Source organism: Rhipicephalus sanguineus, chromosome 5, assembly GCF_013339695.2.
Source record: "Rhipicephalus sanguineus isolate Rsan-2018 chromosome 5, BIME_Rsan_1.4, whole genome shotgun sequence".
Taxonomy (NCBI): Eukaryota; Metazoa; Arthropoda; class Arachnida; order Ixodida; family Ixodidae; genus Rhipicephalus; species Rhipicephalus sanguineus.
In genome coordinates this window covers 11,160,575-11,184,498 of record NC_051180.1, presented here as the reverse complement: position 1 = coordinate 11,184,498, position 23,924 = coordinate 11,160,575, and the positions used below count along the sequence as shown (strand labels likewise).

The window sequence follows — 23,924 nt, the reverse complement described above, 5'->3', positions numbered from 1 at the left end:
GCAAAGGACAGTCCTACAAGCAAGACTCGAAGTGTGCCGACCGCTCCGCACCTCTCGGAGACAAACTGGGCTTTCTCACACAGGAGTGTCGAACGTGCACTCTCCCGCCTTCGGACGCACACAGCCACAGGGCCTGACGGCATACCAGCTAACCTAATGAAGTGTCTAGGCTCAGACTGCAAAGAACAGTTGGCTGGTTTCTTCACCAACATGTTGGATGGCGAGGAGATACCCAAAGAATTGCGACTCGGCAGAGTAGTGCTGATCCCCAAGAAAGGAGGCAATACAAGTCATCTAAGCGACTACCACTGACAGTCACCTGCACGCTATACAGAGCCTTCACGCAGGTGATAAAAGACTGGGTCTACGGGTGGGCGGAGTCCAAAGGTCTCCTCACAGAACTACAGAATGGCTTCCGAAAGGGCAGGCGGTTGGAAGACAACCTCTTCGTGATTACGCATTGGGCCGAGATTGCCAGAAAAGAAACCCGTGGACTGCTTTGCTGCTTCCTGGATGTGGAGAAAGCATATGACAATGTTCCGCATGCCAGTCTCTCTAACTGCCTGAGAGACCTGGGTCTCCCGGAAACACTACTTACAACAATTAAGCAGTTGTACAGCGGCAACACAGTTAACGACGTCCTTTGCTGGGGTCACGACAGAATCTGTGGAGGTTTCGAGGGGTCTCCGTCAGGGCTGCCCACTATCGCCGATACTATACCTATTTTATGTGTCCGGACTTGAGCGAGCGATAGAGAGGTCTTCCCTTGGCTTCAGCCTGAAATACAGCACCACCGGTATAGACGAAAATCGCAAGATGCCGGGAGCCGGGACTAGCGTTTGCAGATGACATCGTTTTAATGACAGAAAATCATCGAGACATGCAGGCACTACTCAACATCTGTGCAGCGGAAGTCGAAAAGCTGGGGCTTCGATCGCTATAACGCCAAGAAGACGACAGTAGTACAGCTGGTGGGTGTGACACTGGGCAACGAAACCCTGACGCTGTCCGGAAAGGCGCTGGGGGTTGCCTCATCATACAAGTACCTCGGAGTGACGCTGTGTGCAGGAGGCGACATTTATAGTGAACACGAGGAAATAGTCAGACGGATGGCCCTGCGGGCACAGTGTGTTCTCCGGCGCAGAAGCATATGGGGATTCAACAGATATCTCATGGTTCGCGACATGTGGAAGCTTGCGCATGTGCCGGCACTGACTTTCTGCAACGCCGTTGTCTGCTTGTCTCATGCGACCAGGGAATGGCTGGAACGACGGCAGCGAGAGGTCGGCCGCACTGCTTTGGGATCGCATGGGGCAGTAGCTATCGAGGCTGTTCAAGGAGACCTCGGGTGGTCCACCTTCGAGGCACGGGAGGCGGCAAGCAAACTGATCTACCGTGGTTGCTTGCCTTTCTGCGGAAAGAGCGACTCGCCCGACAGGTCTCTGACTACCTCTCAGCGACGTATATGCGCACCAACTGGACAAACCGCATATACCGCCTTGAGAAGAAATATGGCTTCTTCACGGCACCTATACAGGCGGACACATATGGCAGCAATATGTGAAGGATGTGCGCGACCGTGTCCAGGAGAAGGAAGAGGAGCTGTGGCTGCATGCAGGGGATGGGGGGCAAGAGCTCTATGACCTTGTATGGACAACACAAGCGGACCATTGTCGCGGTGTTCATATATGACAATAGCCTTGGAAGCAGCCTGCTCTTCGAGGCGCGAGCTGGGGCCCTGCGCACCTTGGAACGCCAGCGGACTATAGATAGTGAGCAGCAGGATGTGTTGTGTAGGGTCTGTGAGTGTGCGGACGAAACTATGGAACACATTGTGGTGCAGTGCAGGGAAATCGAACCCCAATGTAGAGGAGACATTCCGTTGCATTTCGCACTGGGATTCGAGGGTGATGGTGGGGAGATGAACAGAGGAGCGGTGGAGCGCACTAAGCGGCGCTTGGAAAGATGGAGAATCTTATCTCTTCAGAGGGTCGCGAAGTGAACGGACCCCCCCCCCCCTCTTTTTTTTTCATAGAGTAGGTCGTCCCTCACATCCTCCTTAATCGTTTTTTTTCCTTTTTTTTCTTTTTCCCTTAGCTGGGGTTTTCATACTCCTGTATTTTTTTATTGCCAAGCCGCCATACACGCGGCGAGGTGTTATAAAGGGAACGGCACCACATCATCATCATCATCATCATCCGTGCGGGTACAGTCGTACAGTGTAGTGCGGGCGGGCAAATGATTTGGGCGCGCTCTTTCTCCGCTGCAGTGCTTGCGATGCTGACGAGCATTTTTATTTAGTGACGGCGAGAGAACTTTATGAAGTCTTTCACTGCTCTCATTTCATTTCACGTGTAATTTACAAGCGCCGACAACGCAGCCATAACGCAGCCGATACAGCAGGGGTGCCAAACACGCGGCCCGCGGACCTTGCTAGCGGCCCGACCCGCAGATGACTGCCTTTCCTCATATTTTTTATTTTATTTATAAGTGTGTTCATGAGCTACACAGACATGAATGGACTCAAGAATTTTTTTTCGTTATCGATGGTACCCCATTCGATCACCATGTGTTGAAACATAACTGTGTAGCAGAAACTCCATATTTCAAAATCGACGTCCACATTTCTGACATTCTGGAGATCAATGTCGATGTGTTTCTGGCGGCAAATCCCTTTCAGGGAAACCTGTGCCTTCATGACCTCGCTCATTTTTTGGTATACTTGACGTGTAAAGCTTCCTAATCTTTAATATACTATCGCGCAAGTGTTCCAACTGACGCCCCTCACTAGCAGGCCCACCCGACACCAGCACTCAAACGCCTTAACCCCATATTTTGCTCGCACTGACCTATTTAAGTTTTCATGTTTTCCGCGAACCATTAGTGAATGGGACTGCCTTACCGACACATGTGATCAAACTGCAAAATAACGTTCTCTGTTGTTGTGTCATTGCTACTTCTTTTGTACTTGTACGAATCACCCTGCATGGACCATTAGTCTGCAGTATTGAATAAACAAATAAATAAAAAAATTCCCAGAGCATCATGGCGCGAACCAGCGAGGCCGACAAGAATTATCGCGTGCGCAAAAAGCCCGGCGAGCAATCAGTCACTCTTGCGAGCAGACGTTCAGACTCCTGCGCACAAGCCAACTCTCGTCGATTTCACCGTGTTCATATGATTATGGAAAAAATTGCTGTCCCTGTCAAGTATACCACGTTTGTTGTTCGTGTAATATTTTTGATATTTTTCGTTTCGTTAACTTGCAGACTGTCACAAACGATCGCGTTATAAAGCGCGCGCGAGGCCGCTTTCAAACTGCTACGAGACAGAACGGCGCGAATCGCGCGCCCAAGAAGCGCGAAAGACGAAAAAACAAGCATCAAAAGACGCCGGCGCGCCGCATCCTCCTCACCCACTCGAGCCAGACGCCGTAAACACGATCGAACGCCTGGCAAGGCCTGGATCTTTCTAGAAGGAGAGGGTGACGCATCCGCGAGCGATGCCGTCGCGATTCGAACATACGAGAAAGCTCTCGCCCTTTCCCCAGGCTTAGCTGTACTGCACGCAGAAGAAACATCCCGACGCTTCTAGAAACCGGGGAAGAAGGGATAAAAGCGTGCAAACGACGAGGCCAGTCAGTCAGTGAAGGGAGTCGGCAAGTCAGTGAGCGAGTCAGTCGGCCCGGTGATGGTGAAGTTACGCTAAGTGTGGCTCCGTTAGCCAAAGAAGACGTGTTTATGATGGTGTGCGGTCAATCGCTCGTGGATCTGGAAGAATCCGATGACGACGCCGTGTGAGCCGTGACAAGTCACGACGACGGTTGAGCTACGACGATCAACGCTGGAGCTGGCGTGAGTGTTTCCTTGAAGAGAAGCATTCGTTTACCGTCCAAGTATTGTGGACTGGATACGCCACTATCTATTCAGGACTTTAACGGTCATCGAATAGTTTAATGCATGTGATTGCATTGGTTGCGTGTGATCTGTTTGTTTAGCTCCCGTTGTGTAAACACCATCTGAGTTATATTGTGAAGTTGTAACTGGTACCAGCCGAGTGTGCACGTGTTTGTGATATTGGTATTGCCTTAACTGAGAATATATTTCGTTTTCGTTTGTGTTATCGACTCTCGGCTCTGACTCGGTCTTTGGACCACAACCGGCGTTCGCTGGCGCACCAAAGGACCAACTCTAAATTGTCCGTGCTTTCGTGGTGCGTTTTCGGAGGGCCTTGACGCCAGCCCTTAGAATCCGCCCGGCGATTGCCGTCCTCATTAACGGGATTAGGGACAATTATTCTGGCGTCCGCGACACAGGACCTTTTTGGTGCAAAAGTGTGTCCAAAGTAGGGAGAAAGAGCCTTGAGACGTTGATAGTGCTTGCGAACGATTTTTGAGTGTTGCACCGCGTTCTCGCTAACCTGTGTGCAGAGAGTGTACTGGTATTCGAAGTTAGGCAGAGGTATTGTGCACGCGGCTAGGTTTTGTTTGACGGGCATCATGGATCTCGAGAAGTTAGTTGCCCTTGGTGAGAAGATGGGTCTTTCTGGGGCCGAACTACGAAAGTGGGTGAGCCAAAAGGAAAAGGAGGCGGTGGAAAGAGAGAGGCTAGCAGCTGAGAGGGAGAGAGAAGAAAGAGAGGCGCAAGAGAGACAGATGCAAGCTGAGATGGCTGAGAGAGAAAGGCAACGGCAGCACGAATTGGAACTCGAACGGCTCCGTTTGCAGCAGCGCATAGAGACTCCCGTCCAGGCTAGAGTGGAGAGCAGCGAAAGGGAAGATCATAGCTTCCGTTTGAACCCAAGCAAACTGCTTGTGGCGTTTGATGAGAGGAAAGATGACCTTGATGCATACCTGCACAGGTTTGAGACGATAGCTAGAAGCCAAAATTGGCCGGAGCAGCAATGGGCAACAGCTTTGAGCACTTGTTTGAGTGGCGAAGCGCTCAGTGTGTACGGTAGGCTGACACCTACCGATGCAGCTAATTACACGAAAGTGAAAGCTGCTTTGTTGAAGCGATTTCGATTCACCGTGGAAGGCTTCCGTGATCGGTTCCGTACGGGAAAGCCAGCTGATGGCGAGACGGCAACGCAGTATGCCGCGCGACTAAGCCATTATTTTGACAGGTGGATCGAACTTTCAGAGACGGCACAGGAGTACGGTGAGCTTAGAGAGCTTCTAATCAGAGAGCAATTTCTCACCAGTTGCCACCCGAGCCTGTCGCTGTATCTGAAAGAGAGGAAAGCTAAATCGCTCGAGGATATGCTTGAATTGGCCGACCAATTCTTGGAAGCGCAAGGTGGCACGAATCTAGCCAAAGTAAAAAAAGAAGTTCACGAGGAGTCAAAGAGATCGGCACCTGAAGAAACCAAGCGTGCACCAGAGAGTGTTCCGCGATGCTTTCTGTGTAACCGCGTGGGTCATCGCGCTAACAGTTGTCGGACCAACTTCTCACGCCCCAGTGTGATGAAGTGTTTTAAATGTGGTCAGACTGGGCACAAAGCCGACGCATGTCGAAGTGATGTGAGCAAAGCCCACCAAGCAGCTTGTGCGTATGCCCCGCCAAAAGTGGAAACAGAAGCAGGCAAAGATGAATTAGCCGAGGTGAAAAGCAGGAAGATAGATTTCATTGGTGCTGCGGTGACAACAGACTCGACTAAAGGAATGCCGACACTTAAGGGGAAAGTTGGGGGAAAGGAAGTCACAGTACTAAGGGATAGTGGGTGCACCACGGTTATCGTACGAAAGAAATTGGTCCGAGAGAGTGACTTCACAGGCAATTCCACCCCGGTTCGCTTGCTTGATAGTTCCATTCGAATGCTTCCCGAAGCCAAGATTGAGGTTGAGACCCCTTACTTCAGCGGGAGAGTTACTGCCCTGTGCATGGATAACCCCCTGTTTGACCTAATCGTGGGAAACATCGACGGAGCTCGAGGGCCATACGATCCTGAACGTTTGGGAGAAGCCCCGAAGATGGAGCCCTCGTCAGTTCAGGAACCGCGACGTAAAGAAACCGCGGAAGAGAATCTCAGGAAAGATGTCACCCGAGCTCATACTGAAGCCGAGGCGTCAGAGAATGGCAACAATGGAGCTCCAACGGTCACTGTACCGCCGGTGACGACACGCAGAGCAGGTGACATTGCAACTGAGCGGCCACCATCATCTGCGGCTCAAAAGATGACGAAGGTGGTCGTTCAAGCAAAACACCACGACGCGCAGAAGTTGGCGAAGCACCGCGAACGTTCTAACGAACGCGACCACGCCTTGCTAGCGTCAAATGTGTCGACGGCAGCAGAGACGCCCCCTCCGGCACCGTCAAATGGAACGGCTCGCAAGAAAAACAAGAGAAACAGAAAGAGAGCGAGCGAGCACCGAAAGAAGGGGCGCAAGCGCGAGTCTGTTTGAACAGGACAGGGTGTTGGAATTGAAGTGTTTTGAGTTTGAATGTGTTGTGTTTATACCCTGCGGGAAGTGTGTATGGCTAGTGAGCCGAAGTGTTACTTGCGTTATTTTATGTGTACAATGCTATCGATATAATTGTATATGCATTATAATTGAAGAGCTTTGTTTTGTGCGTTCACATTGTTTTATACGAAATGTATGATGGCGTTTTGTACTTATGTACTTGGGTTTATATTTCGACATTGAAATGCCCTGTGAATTGTATTCAGAGTTCTATTATGAATGTGACGCGCATTGTGTGTGGACTGAGTTATGGACTCTGTATGTGGCACATTTTTGGATGTGTATGTGCGCGCTCGTTTGTGTTGTTTGAATATTATGTGATAATATTCTTGAAGTGGGGGGCAGTGTCACAAACGATCGCGTTATAAAGCGCGCGCGAGGCCGCTTTCAAACTGCTACGAGACAGAACGGCGCGAATCGCGCGCCCAAGAAGCGCGAAAGACGAAAAAACAAGCATCAAAAGACGCCGGCGCGCCGCATCCTCCTCACCCACTCGAGCCAGACGCCGTAAACACGATCGAACGCCTGGCAAGGCCTGGATCTTTCTAGAAGGAGAGGGTGACGCATCCGCGAGCGATGCCGTCGCGATTCGAACATACGAGAAAGCTCTCGCCCTTTCCCCAGGCTTAGCTGTACTGCACGCAGAAGAAACATCCCGACGCTTCTAGAAACCGGGGAAGAAGGGATAAAAGCGTGCAAACGACGAGGCCAGTCAGTCAGTGAAGGGAGTCGGCAAGTCAGTGAGCGAGTCAGTCGGCCCGGTGATGGTGAAGTTACGCTAAGTGTGGCTCCGTTAGCCAAAGAAGACGTGTTTATGATGGTGTGCGGTCAATCGCTCGTGGATCTGGAAGAATCCGATGACGACGCCGTGTGAGCCGTGACAAGTCACGACGACGGTTGAGCTACGACGATCAACGCTGGAGCTGGCGTGAGTGTTTCCTTGAAGAGAAGCATTCGTTTACCGTCCAAGTATTGTGGACTGGATACGCCACTATCTATTCAGGACTTTAACGGTCATCGAATAGTTTAATGCATGTGATTGCATTGGTTGCGTGTGATCTGTTTGTTTAGCTCCCGTTGTGTAAACACCATCTGAGTTATATTGTGAAGTTGTAACTGGTACCAGCCGAGTGTGCACGTGTTTGTGATATTGGTATTGCCTTAACTGAGAATATATTTCGTTTTCGTTTGTGTTATCGACTCTCGGCTCTGACTCGGTCTTTGGACCACAACCGGCGTTCGCTGGCGCACCAAAGGACCAACTCTAAATTGTCCGTGCTTTCGTGGTGCGTTTTCGGAGGGCCTTGACGCCAGCCCTTAGAATCCGCCCGGCGATTGCCGTCCTCATTAACGGGATTAGGGACACAGACCAATTCCAAGGTGAAAGCCAGATGCCTCATCAAACGCGAATTTGACCATCGGCGACGTCAACACGAGTGATTAAGAAAAACCTTCATCGCCTGATGACGTCATCATGACGTCACATATTGCCGAAATTTGTGACGTTATCATGATGTCACATAACGTGGCGTCGCATAATGACGTCGTCACATGACATCGTCGCTTGGTCAAATGTGGGTCTATCACGGAGGCAGTGCAAAATCAAGTGAGGTCCAGAAAGGCCATCCAGTAGGCAGAGCGAAACCGCGTTCGGTGTAGAAAGCTTTCGAAGGGGGCGGGGGAGGATCAATAAATCGACAGAAAAGAAAAAGAAGGTGGCTTTCGCCTCTGAGTCGTCTACGGCGAATGCATAAGTGTAAATATTAAAGCGCATATATTGAAAAAGTTATTACATTTACTGAGCTGTAGAAAGTCTCCGTCGCACCAGACCATCGATTCTGTTCAGAAACACAAACACACACACGCACACACGTATGCTGCTGACAAGAACAAATACGTTCAGATTACACGGTGTGGCAAGCTTTGTCATGCGATCCGCTGATACTGCAGCAAATTGAGCAGTGGCAATGGCCGCTCGCAGCGGCGGGCGGCCATCGGCGCATATGGAAATGCGATTCGAAATTCAAATGAAAATGGCAGAAAACGAGTAGTACGCCAGCGAGCATGCAGTCAGAGGAGCAAAGCTTCACGAAGGAGAGACGAGTTGGAATTTCAGTGAGAACAACAGAAATGCGTGCGTCGTTCTTGTCTAACGAAGAGGAAGTATAGCGTGAGCTTGTTCCACGCGCTGCTGCGTGGCGCGTGTCCGAACCGTTCAACCAACCGTTCGCTCGCAAAGACGAGATGGCAGGTAGTCCACCGTCCTCGGAAGACTTCGAATCGGATGGTCCCTCCCCGGCGAGCCCAGTGAGCCCAACGACGTCGCGCGAATTGGAACATTTGAAAAAGCTCATTGACCGTAAGTGACACTGCTCCTGTCTGCCCAGACTCTGCTTGTAGGAACACTGCTGTCACAAACTCTAAAAAGAGTATCGTGCCTTGGAACGCATTGAATATATGTAATACCGTACCTTAAGGGGTACTGACACAAAATTTCGAGGCCGAGATAGCCTGCGGGATCGATTCCCGTCTCAACAACGAATATATATCTATAGATTAATTGCGAGGTAATTTATTTGAATTCTGAAGTTCGCGTGCGCGATCCAGCGCTGTACGCCGCACGTCGCGACATTGACATCATCTTAGGTTAGAGTTACTGTATATATGCTACCTTTAGGTAGCAGAGTTGCGCATAGGTCTGGCTAGCAACCACAGTTATGCGGCGAAGACGCGCTCCGTTTTTGCAGGCGACATGCCTACCGGGTCACCGATCGGCAAGTCTGCATGGCGTGTCGAAGACCGGTGATTAACTTTACTGTGAATGACTAGTGTCAATCCAGTTCGCTGCAGCGGCGCGATCGAGAAATACAAGACCCGAGCGTCAGCTTCTCTGCAACGCTTCGTTGCTAGCGGCGTTTGGAAGACGGATGCGCAACTCTGCTACCTGAAGGTAGCATATACAGTAACTTTATCTTAGGTGACTTGAAGGTGACACCTAACTTCCTCGAAGCGATCTAAATACAGCCATAACTCATCATCGTCATCAGAGCTTGTCGTTCTCGGAGCTCTCTCAAACCGAAACTGAGACAGGCCGGTAATAAACAGACTGTAATTAGTATCTGTCGCGCGCTGAAGCAATCATATTGCAGCAAAAAAAAAAAAAAAAAGCAAAAGCCATATATTTGTGACAGTAACCCTTCAAAAAGAAAACATTTTCGATTTCGATATCAAGGGGGCAGATTCACAGCGACATGTCAACACATTCTGACGTACTCTATTACGTGGAAACAGCAACTCGTGACGTACTAGTAGCAGCCCTAATATTAATGAGAACTGACAGTCAATACTGCCAAGGAAAGTATAGGGGATGTTATTTGTAGGGAGTTATATAAATGTGAAGAAAGTAAAGTGGACGAAAAGATAACTTGCCGCCGTCAGGGACCGAACCTGCAACCTTCGAATACTTTCGAAGGTTGCAGGTTTGGTCACTGCCGGCGGCAAGCTATCTTTTCGTCCACTTTACTTTCTTCACGTTTATATCAAATCTACTTCAAATAACTTGGCATTATAGTCTGCTAGTTCTCATTAATATTGTACGTGTCTAGCAAAGAAAAAACGAGCCCTTAAATGAATCTAGCAAGGGCTGACTTCTGGCCTTGTTGGTACGACATATCTGAAGTGTTTAGCGCAGATTTATCAAGACGGGACAAGGAGGGATAACACGTACACAGGCGCTAACTTTCAACAAATGATTTATTTGAATCCGGATCACGCATATTTATACACTGAAGAACGAAAACACACGCATGCGCAGGTACAGCCCCTTCGAGGAAAACCAAATCAGCAACTATTCATGGGCTCGGCAAAGATTGTGTTAGTACCCCGTCACTGTCTTTGACAAGCAAAGAACTGGTTTTCCTCGAAGGTGCTGTACCTGCGCATGCGCGAGTTTTCGTTCTTCAGTGTATAAATATGGGTGACCCGGGTTCAAATAAATCATTCGTTGAAAATTAGCGCCTGTGTACGTGTTGTCTCTTCTTGTCCCGTTTTTATAAATCTGCGCTAAACACTTCTGATATGAGCCCTTAAAAGTCCCTTTCCTTCCTTCATTCAGTAGCAGCCCTGTCGTCTGCTACGAGTTGCACGTAAACAACTGCCCTCATATGCAGGACGCAGAGCTCGCAAACCCAACGGCCCGTGTTAACTCGTCATGATAATGCTCATTGCTGTAAGGCTGGTTTGTGCATGCTGGACGGCAAAAACTTACACGTTTCCTTTCTCTGGCGTTAACACTGGCATATCAAGGAAACGGAAATTGTCAATTTTGCATTGCCTGTCAGTACTCACAAGGTGTCGCTATCGACGCATCTGCACAGATGTATACATCCTCACTATGTACCAAACCAGAGCGGAAGCACGGTGTAAGCGTTATTGAATACTAATAATATCTGGGGTTTAACGTCCCAAAACCACGATATGATTATGAGAGACGCCGTAGTGGAGGGCTCCGGAAATTTCGACCACCTGGGGTTCTTTAACGTGCACCTAAATCTAAGTACACGAGCCTCAAACATTTTCGCCTCCATCGAAAATGCAGCCGCCGCGGCCGGGATTCGATCCCGCGACCTTCGGGTCAGCAGTCGAGCGCCATAACCACTAGACCACCGTGGCGGGGCGCGTTATTGAATACAGTGTCGATTTCACTATTTTAGCACACTGTTAAACAAGACAGAGGACAGAAGAACGACACGTACACAGCGCTGTCTGTGTCGTTCTTCTGATGTCTGTAGTAGAGCTCGTTGGGCTAGTTGGTGCATTGCATCAAGGATATCTTGACCAGGATTTGGAGACATGTGCACGTAGCGCCGTCTCGTCGGTGACAGCGGTGGCCTGCCGTAACTGAATGGGAAATAGGCGAAAAAAATCATATCTGACGAAAAAAGATAGTTATCAAAAACGACCACCGGTTTCATACAGCAGAGACTTATTTGAACATTCTGTTAAAATCAAAGTGTCCCACTAGAAACCGCGTGGCTTCCCAGAGTGTTTAATATTTTATAATGGGGCCTTATGTGTTTCTAATGGGCGGTGTTCAATTGCCCTGGGAAGCCACACGCTTTGTATTGCGATACTGCAATTTTACCAAAATGTGCCGGTGGGGCTCGGCTATATAGAACTCGGATTCGTTTTTGATAACTGGCTTTTTTCAAGAGATGTAATCTTTTTTTCGCCTATTTCCCGCTCAGTTATGGCAGGACGCCGTTGCTGCCGCTGAGAGGTGACGCCGCGTACAGATGTCCCCAAATCCTAGGAATGATATCCAGCCAAAAACAGACGAACACAGGAAACGGTGAAGGAGGTAAGAAAGCGGCGAGACTGCCAACTCTTTAATCACCAAAGCGAGGCTGAAATATATACACTCACGCGGTCACATGGTTATATCATAATCGCCTTCACATCAACCGAACTAACCAAATAGGCATAACAAAAACATGGCATGCAATTACTGTGTGTCATTTTTTGATTCTGGAGATTATAAAAACGATTGCAGGAAATCTTGTTCCATTCTGCGCAACGCCACAGAGCTATCACTGCAACACGTTTCGCCCTTTGCAATGTGAAAGGCCTCGAGTATTTCATGTGCCATTTCTTCATGACTTCGGCCCAAAATTCTCATTTCATTTGGTGCCGGCTTAAATAGTGCGCTAAAATAGTAAAATGGATTACCAACACACCCAAGCCTATACGCTCTGTCATGAGTACAGTGGTTTGAGCCCATTTGAGTGCCCTCGTCCCAAGAGCCATCTCGGCGCTCGGTCGAGATAATTCTTTCCCCTTCAGAAAAAGCCGGCGGGCACCGAATGGCATTCGAAATCGTACTCGTCTTTACTTTCCCATCCCTAAAGGCACTTATCCGTGCCCCCTCGACGAGAGGCAGAAAATAGAGACCTTTTCATTCCTTCTTCCTTCCTGAACCCCTATATACGCAGACGCTCTACCTCTTGTCTACCGCTAAGGCCCTGCTGAAAGTTCATATAACAAACGCAGTACGGCACAAGTAAAGCTTTGCTGCTAATTGGTCTGGGCGTGTTGCAGGCCCGCGTCAGTGCTGCGATGGGACTTTTTCGCCGTTAGTGTCGATGTTGTGTGCCCGTTTTTATCCCTCCTGGAGATGGCCATAACGCGGATTGGCAATTGCACATCTTCGTCAGACCCGCTAGGGGAGCAGTACTTCTAGGCTACAGATCTGTCACGGCTTGTTTACAGTCGCTTTTCGCTAATGCGCCATGTACAAAAACTTTACTGGCCCTTTTTCCTGCCGCTGAAGGGGACGAGTCACTGAACGCCAAGATGGACAGCGATTTCTTAATGGCGTTCCTTCGTTTCTGCCACGCGAAGCACAAGCGTGCGTTCGAGGTGCTGAAGCGTTACTACGACTCCAAAAGGAAGGAGGCCGACCTGTTCCGCAACCTGTTGCCCTCGGAGTTGGACCACGTCTTCTCCAGGAACCTCGTCGGCCTGCTGCCCGAGAAGGACAGGAAGGGTCGCTTCATCCTCATTCTCAGGGCGGGCGCCTGGAACCCCAATCAGGTACACGTGAAAGAGTGGGCGTGTACAGAAAGCACAGAGGAACAGCAGCACTGGCTGCGACATTTCGCAATTGAGCGAAACACGGCTGGCGAATGAAGTCGTACAAAAATCCACGTCAGATACTTCACTAATGAAGTCATGGTGTGACGTCCAAATGACATCACAGCTATTCAAAATGTGCAACGTCCTAACATGACTCTAGATGATGGCATCACCATGTGACGTAATCGTCGTCGCTTGGTCAAGTGGGGACCGATATAGAGGAAGTGCAACATAAAGGAGGTGGAGAAAGCTTAAGCTTAGGGGGGGGGGGTACAATTCAATCGTCTGAGCTCCCACACTGCGACTCCTCACGTCTTTCCCGGATTGCATAAATTAATGCATTAACAATTGTACAGTAGACTTTCGCTTTCATGTTTTACAGAGAGTGTAACATGCCCCTAAATGTTTTCTTATTCAAAGAGATGACGGCGAGGCAACCGAAAGCATGACGCCGTAAGCGCCGTCGTGACTATGCAGTATTGCGCTCTTTTGCAGAGTTACAACACTTCTCTGCTTTCACATTTCAACGAGGCAGTGTCTGAATTCTAACCGTCTCGTCCAGGACCCCAGAAAGTCTCCTACACAAAGCAACAACAGTTACCACGATTGAGAATTTGCCCGTACCATTGCCTATTATTTCAATAAATGAATTTCTGAAAATGACTGCTTTTAATATGAACAATGTCCGTGGTGGAGTGCAGGTGTCTTTCATCGACGCGGTGCGTGCCATTCTGCTGTGCTTCGAGTATATCATGACGAAGAAGGGGGCGCAGGAGAATGGCCTCAGCATGCTCTGCGACTTCGACGGCTGGGGTTACAGCAGCATTCTAGCAGTCCCCAGTTCGAGGATCGGTGGCATCACGGGAATCTTTGTGAGTCCTTCCATTCACTATTACTGCGATAGCAATTGCACAGACGCTCGATCTAGGCGCATTTTTGCCGACGCCGTCTACGTGAGGTTCCGTAAAAATCCAAGGGCGATAACATCGCCCTGCGCATCGCACGTTCTATGTGCGAGTGAAAGCGTGCGAGGGCAGTCGACGAGCGCAGCTCATGCGGAGAGAGAGAGAACAAACTTTATTTAAAAGAGAGAGGTTTCGGGGGCCGATGTTGGCGGCCCCTGATGGTCGCTGTCCTCAGTCCGGGACACCGCGAGACTCAGCCGCCACTCTCGCCCTTTGGACCCCGTTGGGCTTTCGGTCAAGAGCAGTCGTGGATAGCGGTCTACCATGCCTCTCGCGTGGGGGATGGTGAAAGAGAGGGGTTTTGGGTGCATGCCCACTCAATGTGAAAGACGTCTGAGGTCTCCCCAGAGTGCGGGTACTTCCAGTCGCAGAGTATTGGTCTGTAGCCTGCGTAGAATTCGCTCATCTGCTCCACTCAGACCCTTAGCAGGCTCCGGATAGAGTCGATGACGCTCTCGAAAATCGAATAAATTTCTTTAAAGGTCAGCAGTGGTTTCCTGTTCTCAGAGTCCTCAAGGGTTGGGGAACGAGACGCCCGGGAGGTAAGCGCTTGGGCCATGGCGTCTGCAATCTCATTACCCTGCAAACCCTCGTGTCCCGAGTCCAGATAATACATTTGGACTGGTTGTGATCTATCACTTTTTCGGCATTCTTGAGAATTTTGCAGGCCAGTAGTGCCACCTCCCCAACTATGTGTTGAAAAGAGGCCTTACCGGGAGTCTGTGATAACCGTATTGCATCTGGGATCGGGGGCTGCTAGCACTATTGCTACCCCTTCCGCTCGTGTTTGGGGCTCTGAAGGAGAGCCCATTGACCTGAGAATCGTGGTGAATGACAGCCGCTGCTCATACCCCTCTGATGACGGTCCGGCCACGTCCACGTAGACGATGCCTCGCTTAGATCCAACTTTGCGCGCCAAGTCTTTTACTCGAGCCTTTCATTGGCCTTCGTGAAAGTGAGTGTCCATGTTACGCGGTGGGGGTCAGATATAAAGTTTTTGCCTCCATGCTTCCGGTACATGATCTGTTGTGTCTAGATGGAGAGAAAACTTGCCGGCCTCTTCCGTCGCGCGAAAGGTCCATGGTGGTCCCGGAGGAGGGGCTGCATGGCTCCGCCAGGAACTGTCTTTTATGTTGCCGGGCGCTGTCGCGGGCGCTTTATTTTGACAGGGATCAGCACACGGCTCATACCTTCGTACGTGCTGTGTTCTCACCGCTCAGTTTGCATGATAGATAAGCTCAATTCGCATTAAGCTTATCTGCATTAACATCTGCATTAGGGGTCAACGCTCTCGTGGCGTTGTGTAGGTGCAAAGTAGTCTGCCCTAGCACGACTACTAACGTACGTAGTGCTAGCATGTTTTAGTTAATATTTCACGTTGATATATACTAGGCAAGCTGAAATAACCCTGCATGTTAACGATCATATTTTGTGAAAGTTGAAGTACTAGCGAGGTTTGGCATAGGCGTGCGCACGGGGGCGAGGGCAGGCCCCCCCCCCCCCCCTAGTCACCTAAGAACAGGGGGGCGCAAAGTCTGCCCCATATGTTGACTTAACAGGGAGGGGGGCGTCGCGATGAACCTTCGCCCCCCCCCCCCCGAAGGGGAACCCTGCGCATGCCTATGAGGCTTGGCATACAGCAATTGTTCTATTCAAACATGATTGCATCATTCTGTCAGTCAGCTGCAGGATTCCATCCCTCTATAGTGTGCGCGGGAGCGTAGCTGAGAGATAAAAGCAGAGTATACGTTACTCGTTACGTTTACGTGTGGTAGATATATTTACAGACCTTGTAAGACATGAGAAATCTGTATATGGTACCTTTTACAGCCCGGCTACCCAATCAGGAAGAAACGCGTTGACATCGTGAAGCAGCCTTACAGCTTCAACGTATTCTTCAAGATGGTCACGCCGTTCTTAGACGCAGCGTCAATCGCAAAGGCAAGTAATCTACCCAGCGAAACGCGTGCCGCACCAGACTATTAGCTATAGGTACAGCGGCAAACACAGATTAAAGCGCCGATTGGTATTTTAGGTGCCACGAACTCCCAGACTAGATTATATACTCGACCAATTGCGCGCGCAACATACCGCGAACGCAGTTCGATTTAGCACACATCCGCTTAGTAGTGCAAGCGCAGCCTTCGATTAACTTACACAAACTCTTTTTCGTAGATTACCACGTGCATAGAGGTAATAAGTCTGTTAACTCTATGCCCACGAGTGCCGGACTGACAGGTGGCGCCTTAATTACTGCATATGCACAGATGAGTTATGTTCTTGTTTTTGTTTTTTCAGCTGCAGTGCACCCTTTCAGTTGTTATTCGGCGTTTGTGTTGACCTCACGGGCGTGCGCAAGGTTTTAATAATAATATCTGGGGTTTAACGTCCCAAAACCACGATATGATTATGAGAGACGCCGTAGTGGAGGGCTCCGGAAATTACGACCACCTGGGGTTCTTTAACGTGCACCTAAATCTAAGTACACGGGCCTCAAACATTTTCGCCTCCATCGAAAATGCGGCCGCCGCGGCCGGGATTCGATCCCGCGACCTTCGGGTCAGCAGCCGAGCGCCATAACCGCTAGACCACCGTGGCGGGGCGCGCAAGGTTTTCCATCAGGAGGAACATAGTTTACTGCAGCGCCCCCCTCCCGTTGGTCGAATTCGAAAGAAAAACGATTCGCAATGGCAGAGTCCTTCAGATTGAAGGATTCTGGCAATGGATTCAAAAATGAAAATGAAGCGATGACGTGCTTCTCACAACGACCTGCCTTTGGTCCCCGGCTTTCCAGGGGTAAAGGTGGAAAGTAGAATGTTCTTGGAATTCAACATCATGGGTCCTCGGCCGCCATTATCGCCAAAACACCTGCGTGGTCATGACCCTGCAAATTGAACAACTACGGGACCGGTCCAACCGAGCAAATGTTTGGGGCAGACTTCGCGCCCCCTTAGATAATTAGGTGGGGGGGGGGGAGGATCAAATTCTGGCCTTCTGCGTGGCAGTCAGGTGTTCTACCACAGAGCCACGCCATCACTTTAGGTGGGGGGGGGAGGATCAAATTCTGGCCTTCTGCGTGGCAGTCAGGTGTTCTACCACAGAGCCACGCCATCACTTTAGGTGGGGGGGGGGGGGGATCAAATTCTGGCCTTCTGCGTGGCAGTCAGGTGTTCTACCACAGAGCCACGCCATCACTTGGAACTGCTTCGGAAAACGACCGAAGCTTCGGCATACAGGTGTCATGTTGGGCAAGGAGTCACGGTGATGGTAAATGTCTTAACATGAACTTTTCAAATGCACTGCGCGACACAATCACCCTAAAAAGGAAACAAAAATGTGCAGAAAACGTCCCAGACATTGCGCTCGACCCTCTCAAATTCTGTTCAATAAAATTGTGGGCACTCATTTTAGTGCACTGTTTGATCTCCTAGAGTATTTTTGCAAGGAAAAAAATTTGTCCTTACGGGTGCTTTTAGTGGTGCCGAAGTGGGCGTAACATAGGTTGCTGAAAAAAATTGCCCCAAAATACAGTAAACGGAGTGCCTTGAATCTGCTTCGTTCTAGAAAAAGAATGGTGCTGTCATGGCGAATTCGCTGCCATGGCGTCCGTTACTTCGAGTCGCGATACGCTTTGTGGTAAAGCAATACGGCAATGTCGTGACCACTTCGAGAATTTGCTTTAAATTTTAGAAACTATATAAACACAATATAACTACATATCATAACTGCAGGTGCACTTACATGGCACAGACACCAAAGCGCTGCACAAACGGTTCCCGGCCAAGATCCTCCCTAAAGAGTTCGGTGGAACCAGGGGACCCTTCGACGCCTCCGTGTGCTACGAGTGGCTCAAGGCCAAGGAGGCCGCGTTCGCCGAAGACTTCGAGTACGGTTACATCCAAGACTAGCCGTCCTCTCGCATGACGCGATACGAGGCGCGCGTTTACTGTGTCGCGCATATACTGCGCTTTTATTTTAATTCACCGTAAAATACAGCTGTATCATACTGCTAACACCACGCGTCATACACAAGCTTCGAGTACTGCTTTTTTTTCTGCGGTTATTTGTATTCGACGAAATAAATAATTGTACCAACTCGTACCAACGGAGCTGTATCATACTGTTAACACAACGCGTCATACACAAGCTTCGAGTACTGCTTCTTTTTTTTCTGCGGTTATTTGCATTAGACGAAATAAATAATTGTACCAACTCGTACCAGCGGAGGTAACAACGTATCGGGTTGCAGTGTGCCGTGTCGGTGCCCGAAGTCAGCCACGGAGGCGCACACAGTCACATGACCGCACCGGAAAGATGACGTTGGTCCCAGGTTCGATCCCTGGAACAGGAAGAGCTTTCCTTCCTGAGAAATCCGTATGGATTTCCTCATGGCTTCGTGCTGCAAACGTGTGGTTGTCTTCATAACACTTCCGCCACCTTGTAAGATTCCGCCGAACTCATTCGCAACAGACGCACATCGCAGCGTACTGTAGACTTGACAAGGAGCTCAACAGATATTGACACCTCAACAGCTCGGGATCACGTGACCTGGACAGAAACGTCACGTGTGACGTCATTAATCGTCATACGTAGTACGTTTCTGCTCTGGTGACGCGAGCTCAGGTCACGCGAGATGTTGAGGTGCAATCGTCTTGTAACAGTCTTCCAAAAACCAACCCTGGTGGTTGTTCATAGTCGTTTCAGGCAGACGCTGGGCACTGTCTTTATGTTGTGGAATTTTTAAAAAGTTCAGGTATATGATAACGCAGCGTTTTTTAAAGGTTCAAGTAGAGTAAGACATAGCGAACAAACCTATAGCTAAATAATTGTTTTAAAACACACGTACTTGTGCGTTATACATATCCTTTTTTGAAAGGTTCAAGTAAGATAACACACAGGGAAAATTCCATTACACTTGCGTTAAATTTCTCAAGACAGCCACATCGAGACGAGCTTCATGTTGAGGTTTCCGATTTAATAGATCCATGCGATATGGGCTCGCTCACAGCGAGACGTGTACGGATGTCGGGCATTTTATGTCTTTTTTTTTTCCACGCTTTCCGCTTTAGCATTCGCTGTCGTGGACGTCTTCTTCTCTTTATCAACGCTGTCCACTTTCTCGTTCACTTTCGTAGACTTCTTTTCCGGTGGTTCGGAGCCTGTCAGAAAAACATCAGAGAAGAGAAAGAGGGAATATGTATCGTTAGACTTTGTCGGTTACAGCCTTTCCTATTCAACGTTGTTTTCGGGAGTCATCGGCATGGCGTCTTTCTTCTTTCTAGCGTTGGTCAGCGTCATGAACAGCCTCATGCAAGACAAACAAACTTTGTGCCATTTCGTGTCCTCCTGTGTTCTTTGCGAGGCAGAATAAAGAAAAATTCAAGACACTTAAAGAATCAAGTTTAAAATATTGACTTCAGAATAAAAACTGATATCACGTGCAGTTCTGTGGTCATGTTGGGTCGTGAGATTACTATGAGTCATTCCACGCCAAGCGTCCTACCCATTCTGGCGACCATCTCAAATAAGTTCGAAAAAAATCGTGCTTTATCACAATGAAAACAGTGAATTTCTAGAATATTTCTAGAAATTGCTATGCTAGAATTGCTACGCTAGAAGCCGTGAATTGCTAGAAACTAAGCCTCTCCATGGTCTCCTCAAAAGTTAAGGTATGCGTTTCATTTTTCACCGATTAAGAACTACGTGGGCCTTAGTACACGCCATCATAGCGAGTTGGTGCGGGAACCTCAAGGTGGCGCCGCCACACGCATTTCCTTTTTTGCGAATCTTCTGGTTTACTAAGCATTTTCTCGTGCGAAGAGTTGTGCTTGTGGTATTGCAAAAAGGGTAACTTACTGATACGAGAGAAATCGTTTGTATCTTTAGTATACCTTACAAAAATGTTAGTGAGTAGTATGTTGATTTATACTTCTGGTGACGTACAAAAATGTTAGTGAGTAGTATGTTGATTTATACTTCTGGTGACGTATACTGAGCAGGTAAAATTGCAAGTTATCATTAGCTTTCTCTCTAGATCGACGATGAAGACGAGGCAAACGATGCCGAGAAACGCCTTGAACGTGAAGGGCCATAAACACCTTGCGTCGGCGAGGAACGGGGCCCCACTGTGGAGGTCGTGTCGTCCGAGTCTTCGAAGCCGGACATGAAAAGCGCGCTTCTCAGTGGTTGAAGTAGTGAGCTCGGTACTGCAACGTCAGAGGAGAAGTCGTTCGTATAACAGCGAGATGAACGCGAGCTTCGGAAGCAAAATACTGAGGACTGAATCGAAGTATCGCGTCAAATGTTACCAATAAATTTTCATCGATTCACGACCAATGAGTTACCAACTATTTACACTCACAAAAGGTCGGCAACAAAAGCGTTTACCTCGAACTATGCGCTATATCAGTGGTCTCAAACTCACCTCAGCTAGCGGGCCGCAGTCACGAAATTCAGTCCCGCAAGGGCTGGGATGATTAAGAAAGCTGGAGCGCGGTGAAGGCAGTGCAATGTCACTTAACGTCGCCTTTTGACAGAAGGCTTTCTCTATATCTCATATATCAGTGGCGTAGCCGGAGGGGGGGGGGGTGCACCCCGGGCCAGTGACCGTAGTGCTTCCCCCTAATTTTTTTTAAAATTTCACATGTGTATATACATGCACACATACAAACGCACGCACGAACACACGTAAAGTATGGCGAACACCCCCCACTTCTGAAAAACATGTATGGCTACGTTACTGCTGGCAACGCTTAGCTGGGACGAGAGAAGGAACGTGTGCACTATCTTCTTGTGCGGAAACGATCGTAGGTGCTCATCAGTCATCCCTGACCGCAGTCCTGACTTGTTCATTAGAAAAAAATGTATAGGACGATGACAGTCATGTGCCGGCCGGGCCGCTATAGCGAAACGTGCGCGGGCGGTGTGTTTGAGACCCCTTCTATATATTTTGTATTTTCTTAAAGAAGATGTAGTTGCATGTTTTGTATCGCGCTTTGTCTTGCGACTTTGATTCAATTCCAAATATTTCGCAAACTTTCCGATGTAAAATAACTTTGATTCAAGTTCAAATATTGATAAATTTAATTCAGAACACTATTTGAGCATAAAAAAAAAAACGCTGAACGAAAAGACGAGAGCGAATAAACAGACCGTCGTGGTGTACACATGTGTGCTTTCTTTAGTCGCTGTCATACAGCGCAGATTTTTGATCGAATCATAACCCAACTGGCCCTAATACGTACCGTTATATCGGGGCAATTCATTCAGCAGCTCAAAATTATATAATTAAAACGTTAATATCGTGCATTCGAGTACAGTTCTACAGCTTAGCTATTCAGTGAATTCTGCGAACACTTTAATCCCGTGTCAATGCTAAACTATATTCATACTTGCTGACTGTGGCTGCAAAATCACTTCCCAACTGCGTGACTCGCATCCTGATTGAGAATGTGCTACTAGGACATGGCCGCACATCGTAGAAACCGAAGCGTTTAAATTTAATTTGAAACTGTAAAAAATGGCGCATTTCAAATGTTTTCGCACAATAGTCACCAGCATGTAAAAACTTCCCCATCAGAATTTTCGAGGTTTTTATGCCAATATTCAGGCTTAGGCATATCGCTTCACCGCCACACGTATTTACTTATTTATTTATTTACTTATTTATTTATTTATTTATTCTCAATTGTCTGGAGGTCTCACAGAGTGAAGGGAGCGAGAAGAGGTATGTGTATTAGAAGTTGATTTGAAGTGTTTTGGGACAAGTTATAGCAGCGATGATGGCGGGGAGGTGTTTGCAACCATTGCTAGTATAAGCAAATCTGGTATATGGCGGTGTGGCATGAGGATACATCAGCTTTAAGACGGTGTCACTAAAACAAGACTTTTTTGGAAGAGATTGAGTCTAAGATACTTTCGCCGATCTCCAAAGTCGGCTAAGCCAGGAGTTTGTTTCATTGATGAAACACTGAAATAACGAGTAGAATCATGAAACGTAAGACGGAAACACGAACTAGTTGGTGAATATGCGTCACTGAAAATTCAAGCGTAAACTAAGACACGGACAAGAAAGCAAACGAAGCGAGCGCCTATTATCAACCGAAAGCTTTATTATTTCACAAATAATACATATACCAAACCAGACCATGTTTACCCGCAACACATGCGCACCGTCCCCAAGTGCTAACACAGGCCAAAATCGCGCACGCTGCATCTCTTTCCTTTCGGTCGGTCTGTGTCTTTCGTTCACTTTCTTGTACGTGCCTTAGTTCGCGCTTGAATTTTCAACGGTGTAGAATAAAATAATTCACAGTTTCACCGAAAAGGCGAAGCGATGAATGCGATGCAACAAGTTGGGATGTTATGCGAAGTAGGGCTACCAGTTAACACCTTTAACAGCTGACCTGATGACGTAAGTCACCAAAACGCTGGTGTAAGGAAACGCGGCCTCTGCAGCGAGCGAAGCGATCTTCGTTCTGTCTATCGCTTCAACGCAAACTGAGCGGTGAGAACACAGCACGTACAAAGGTACGAGCAGTCTGCTGATCCTTGTCAAGATAGGGCGCGCGTGACCGCGCCCGGCTGCTCAAAGTGCGCAGTTCAAGCCGAAGCCATAGATGCAGCCCCTCCTCCTGCACCACTCCCCCCCCCCCCCCCCCCATTGTCCTTTCGCGCGACGGAAGGCGGCCCGTGCGTTCCATCTCCGCCTGAGCCGCGATCGTCGGCTGCCCTCGCACGCTTTCACTCGCACATAGAACATACGACGCGTGGGGGGATGTCATCACTCTTGGACTCTATACGGAACCTCACGGCGACGGCACAAATGCGCCAGGAGTGTCCGTATAATTGCTATCGCACTAAAAGGTGCGTGCATCCGCCGTTTTTACACTAATGAGCTTCAACGGATAAAATCAATACTACACACCTGGTGGCTTGGGCACTATCATCTGGCGGAAGGGAGACTCCTTTCCTCTGGGCAGCTTGGGATCGTCGACGCCTACGCGACGCACTACAGAGGTGGGAATTATGCGAGCAAGGTCGTGGCTGCCACTGTCCACTGACACTGCGGGCAGGGCGGGCGGCGCTTCGAGCGTGTCGAAGCTCATCACCAGGCAGCGAGCTTCGCGGCTTTGCTGCAGGATGTGCTCCCTGCAAAGCATCGGCTACTCAGAGCGTCTTTAAAACACACACATGAGGACCGGGCGAATGAACAGGACACAAAGGGGAACTACAAGTTATACTTTATTAGAAGCAGCAACACATATATAGGCTGAATTAGCCAATTAGAGGCTTGCAAAATCAAACACCACCAAGAAAATCCCACAGGGCCCGTCATGCATTCGTCTAAGACGACTGGAAGGCGAAAGAAAGCCTTCTTCTTTGTCCATTGTGTTGATACTCCCAATGGTACGCGAGCGCGACGACGGTTCGTGTTCGTGTGCTGAGATCAATGCGCACGCGTGCACGCCGCGCGCATCCGCTGTGGCTCGACATTGTCCCACTAGTTGCCGCGAAGTCAGCGCCGCTTCTCAGCGTGAACTCCTTTTACTTCGCAATAAGCACAAAATAAAGCGGGGATGCCATAATATACACATTGCAATGTCGAGGACGAATTCTGGTGCGCCAGAACAACAACACACTGCGTACACCAATCCGAACGACTAATTCGTGCAGTGCCATGGATACCAGGCGATGCGACGTGCCGGTTTATGTGATTCAAGCTCAATTAAAAAATACAAATCTTATTGATAAGAATGCTCGATTCTGTCACTATTTATTCCGCAGTCTTTCCACTTTCGCCTGTGCCTTTGTGACACGTTCTGGGCGGTTGTCAGTCCCTTTAAAACTTGAACACTAAGCCA

At 48.8% G+C, this 23,924-nt stretch overlaps 2 protein-coding genes across 2 annotated transcripts; one reads left to right on the top strand and one right to left on the bottom strand.

Annotated features, from left to right (window-relative positions):
* The first annotated feature begins 8,707 nt into the window (after positions 1 to 8,707).
* Positions 8,708 to 17,969, top strand: LOC119392758 (alpha-tocopherol transfer protein-like). Its single transcript, XM_037659715.2, has 5 exons — positions 8,708 to 8,822; positions 12,792 to 13,054; positions 13,798 to 13,968; positions 15,892 to 16,002; positions 17,793 to 17,969. Exons 1-5 carry the CDS (start codon positions 8,708 to 8,710, stop codon positions 17,967 to 17,969), a joined length of 837 nt encoding a protein of 278 aa, XP_037515643.1.
* A 1,954-nt stretch (positions 17,970 to 19,923) lies between these two features.
* LOC119392757 (uncharacterized) lies at positions 19,924 to 23,249 on the bottom strand. Its single transcript, XM_037659713.2, has 2 exons — positions 22,988 to 23,249; positions 19,924 to 20,267 (listed from the first exon to the last, which is right to left on the bottom strand). The coding sequence occupies exons 1-2, from the start codon at positions 23,220 to 23,222 to the stop codon at positions 20,092 to 20,094; spliced, it is 411 nt and encodes a 136-aa protein (XP_037515641.2). The 5' UTR covers positions 23,223 to 23,249; the 3' UTR covers positions 19,924 to 20,091.
* Between the last annotated feature and the right edge of the window lie 675 nt (positions 23,250 to 23,924).